The sequence below is a fragment of the Mesitornis unicolor genome, unplaced genomic scaffold, assembly GCF_000695765.1.
Source record: "Mesitornis unicolor isolate BGI_N332 unplaced genomic scaffold, ASM69576v1 scaffold28792, whole genome shotgun sequence".
NCBI lineage: Eukaryota > Metazoa > Chordata > Aves > Mesitornithiformes > Mesitornithidae > Mesitornis > Mesitornis unicolor.
The window spans coordinates 1-3328 of NW_010168956.1; the positions used below are offsets into that span (position 1 = coordinate 1).

The following is a 3328-nucleotide window of genomic DNA, read 5'->3' on the forward strand; positions in this document are numbered from 1 at the left end:
GGTGAGGGGGCAGCAGGGGGGTGGTGGGGCCATCCTGCCCCCACCCCAGCCCTCACCAACCCCTGCTTTTGCAGTTCGATGAGGGACGGACAGACTTCCCCGTGGACCTGGAGCGGGGGCTGGATGTGGCTGAGCTCACCCAGCTGCTCCGCGTCCACAGCCTGGAGCTGGTGATGGAGTTCACCAATGAGGTACAGCCCGTCCCCATCCCTGTCTCTGTCCCTATCCCTATCCCTCTCCCTCTCCCCATGAGGGCCATGGCACCCCTGTCCTCACCCTCTTCCTCCTCCTCCTCAGACCTCCGACCAGATCTTCAGTGCTAAGATCCCCCACCACATGCTGCTCTTCCTCAACAAGTCATCATCAGCACAGCTGGGGCTGCAGGATGGCTTCCGGGCAGCTGCCAGCACCTTTCGGGGCAAGGTGAGGCCGTCCCATGGTAGGGACATGGCGGGGGCAGGAGAGGCGGCCACAAGACACTCTAGCTTCAGTGTCACCCATCCTCTGCCTAGGTGCTCTTTGTGGTGGTGGACGTGACTGGGTATGGCGCTCCTGTCCTGCCTTTCTTTGGTCTGACGCCTGCCGACGCCCCCACCCTGCGCCTAATCAAGATGGAGAACAACCGCAAGTACCGGATGGAGCAGGACGCCTTCTCGTACATGGCTATACGCACCTTTGTCCAGGCGGTGCTGGACGGCAAGGTGAAGGTGAGGGACACAGCGCTGTGCCAGCCAGCACTAAGGATGTTTCCTTATGGTGAGCAGTGGGCTGTTAACTCTGAAGCCTAATGATGGCAGCTGTCTGATGAACACAAGCCACCTGCTTGCCAATACCTGTACTGCCTGGCCTGAAGATCTGGGGCAGGGGGCGTTGTTATGGGAAAGGAGGCAGGAAAATGTTGTGTGGAGACACACAGAGCTGGGATGGTGGCAGAGGGGAAGAGGTGGTCCAAAAGGCAGCACAGGCCTGCACTGTGCCCACGGGGCCCTGGCGCTGCTCAGCCCGGGCTGTGGCCATCCCAACTGTCCCCACAGCCCCACCTGATGAGTGCAGAGCCCCCGGAGGACTGGGACACGCGGCCTGTTAAAGTCCTGGTGGGGAAGACCTTTGAGCAGGTGGCATTCGATGAGACCAAGAACGTCTTTGTCAAGTTCTGTAAGTGCCAGGGCTGCCTGCAGCCTTCCCCAAGCTCTGCCATGGGGCTTAACCCCCCACTGTGACAGCCCCCAGCCCCATCACCAACCCCTGGCCCGGGGGATGCCACACCCTGACCCCGGCGGAGCTCTGGTGCCCTGGCTCGTTCCCCAGCCCTGTGCCCGCCCCACAGACGCGCCGTGGTGCTCCCACTGCCAGGAGATGGCTGCCGCCTGGGAGGAGCTGGGTGAGCGCTACAAGGACCACGAGGACATCGTCATTGCTGAGTTGGATGCCACAGCCAACGAGATGGAGAACATCACCATCCATGGCTTCCCCACCCTGCATTACTTCCCTGCGGGGCCGGGCAGGAAGGTAGGTGGGGGCACTCATGGGGCCACCCCGGCTCTGCCAGCACCTGGGGGATGGGATCACCCCTTGTCTCCCTTCCATCCCATGGCTCCAGATGGTTGAATACAAGAGCACCAGAGACGTGGAGACCTTCTCCAAGTTCCTGGAAAATGGGGGGACGCTGCCTGAGGTGAGCGAGGTGTCCCCACCTGAGGGCCAGGGACCCCCACCCACCCCAGGGCAGCCTCCAGCCTCTGCTGGGCAGGTGGACAGATCCTGTGGGATGGGGACAGGCAGGGTGGTGTGCCCGTCCCTGCCTCACTGCTGCCTTCTCCAGGTGCCCAAGCCCCTCAAGAACAGCACGGGCATGGAGGAGCCAAGTCCACTTGGGATGGCCGAGTCCCGGGATGAGCTGTGAGCTCCTTCCTGCTTGGCTGCGCTATAAACAACCTGGAAACCATGTGGGCTCTGGTCTGTGTCTGCGGCTCCACAGCACGTCTAGGGGAGCACCCCCGTGTCTTGGGGACAGAGCAGGGCCAGTGATGGGCTGAGTCACCACTGCCACAGGGCAGAGCCCCAACAACTGCAGGGCAGCTTGGCCTGGGACCCCTATGGAGGGGGTGGTGAGCCAGCACAGCCCTGTGTGTGCCAGTGCTCATCCTGCCAGCTCGGAGGTGCCATGGGGCGGCCAAGGTCTCAGAGAACATGGCCCCGAGGGGAGCCCAGTGCCCTCCACACTGGCCCTTGGGCTGTGCTGCCAGTGATGGGGAAAAGCAGCCAGGGTCTCTGTTGTAGCCCACAGGCAGCCTCCCCACCCCAGGCATGGGCACCACCATCACATACCAGCCCCAGGAGCTGCTGTCACAGCCAGGGAAGGCAAGAAAAGCCCGACGTGGGGCTCCATGTGCGCCCCTTAAGCCTGGCTCGCAGCCTCTGGGATGCCCCAGCCTCCCCTCCAAACCCTGGCAGCATCCCTTCTCCCCTGGGCCTGCTGCTCCCAGACCCTGGGCACTTCCTTCAGGGGCAACACTGTAGTCCCCTGGGGTGGGACCTGCCCTGTCACCCCTCCAGGGAGCCCATGGCAGCCCCAGCCCCACCATGTGCCCAAGCCTTTTGCCCCACCTGCCCCATCCTCCACCCACCCCAGCCGGCTGCCAGGGGCTTGGGCATCTGCTCCCAGGGGAAGGAAGAAAGCAGCAGGCAGTGGGACATGGGGTTTTATTTCATTTTATCCAAGTACCTTTGAAAAGATCATTGTACAAGTCAGCACATGTGAATGCAGAGGAGATGTCGCTGGGGCCACGCGGCCGCTGTACATATTTACAGGGGACCCCCCTGAGAAAAAACAGGGGAGACAAAAATCCCGGGCATGTTAATAACCTCACCAGACACAACACCATCAGAACGTTAAAAAAAAGGAAGGAAAAACGCTTGTAATGCTGTTCCCAGGCTGAAAATGATTGTGGATTTTGCTGGACTTCACGCAGTGTATAGGCTAGTCACAGAATCGTGTTTTAAAGGCACTCAGTGACATGTACAACAGGCTGAGTCACATCCCGGCATGATGCCATGGGGTCCCTGGCAGTTCCAATGCTCTGACGCAGCTGAGAGCAGCACCAGGCAGGGCGAGTGCTGATGTGGAAGCCCCCCAGCTTCGGGGGCCACCCTGGCTTCTGTGAGCGGGCGAGGGCTGGTCCCCAAAGGAGCTGGCGAGGAACAGCAGCCGTGCCGGAGCAGGGCAGGGCAGGGCAGGGCCCGGGCTGAGGGCAGAGCAGGGGGAGCACCAGCGCAGCCCCCAGCTTTCTTGCGGCCGAGTAAGCCCAGGAGGCAGCCCTGGGTGCTG

The 3328-nt window shown here is 62.0% G+C and overlaps 1 protein-coding gene across 1 annotated transcript; it reads left to right on the forward strand.

Moving 5' to 3' along the window:
- Positions 1-74: 74 nt before the first annotated feature.
- On the forward strand, positions 75-1903 carry LOC104536563 (protein disulfide-isomerase A2-like; the record flags this gene model as incomplete). The annotated part of the gene is made up of 6 exons (XM_010179217.1): positions 75-191; positions 298-423; positions 513-707; positions 1035-1155; positions 1328-1509; positions 1601-1903. Coding segments are annotated over 6 exons (1044 nt in total), but the record flags the coding sequence as incomplete, so codon positions are not given.
- Between the last annotated feature and the right edge of the window lie 1425 nt (positions 1904-3328).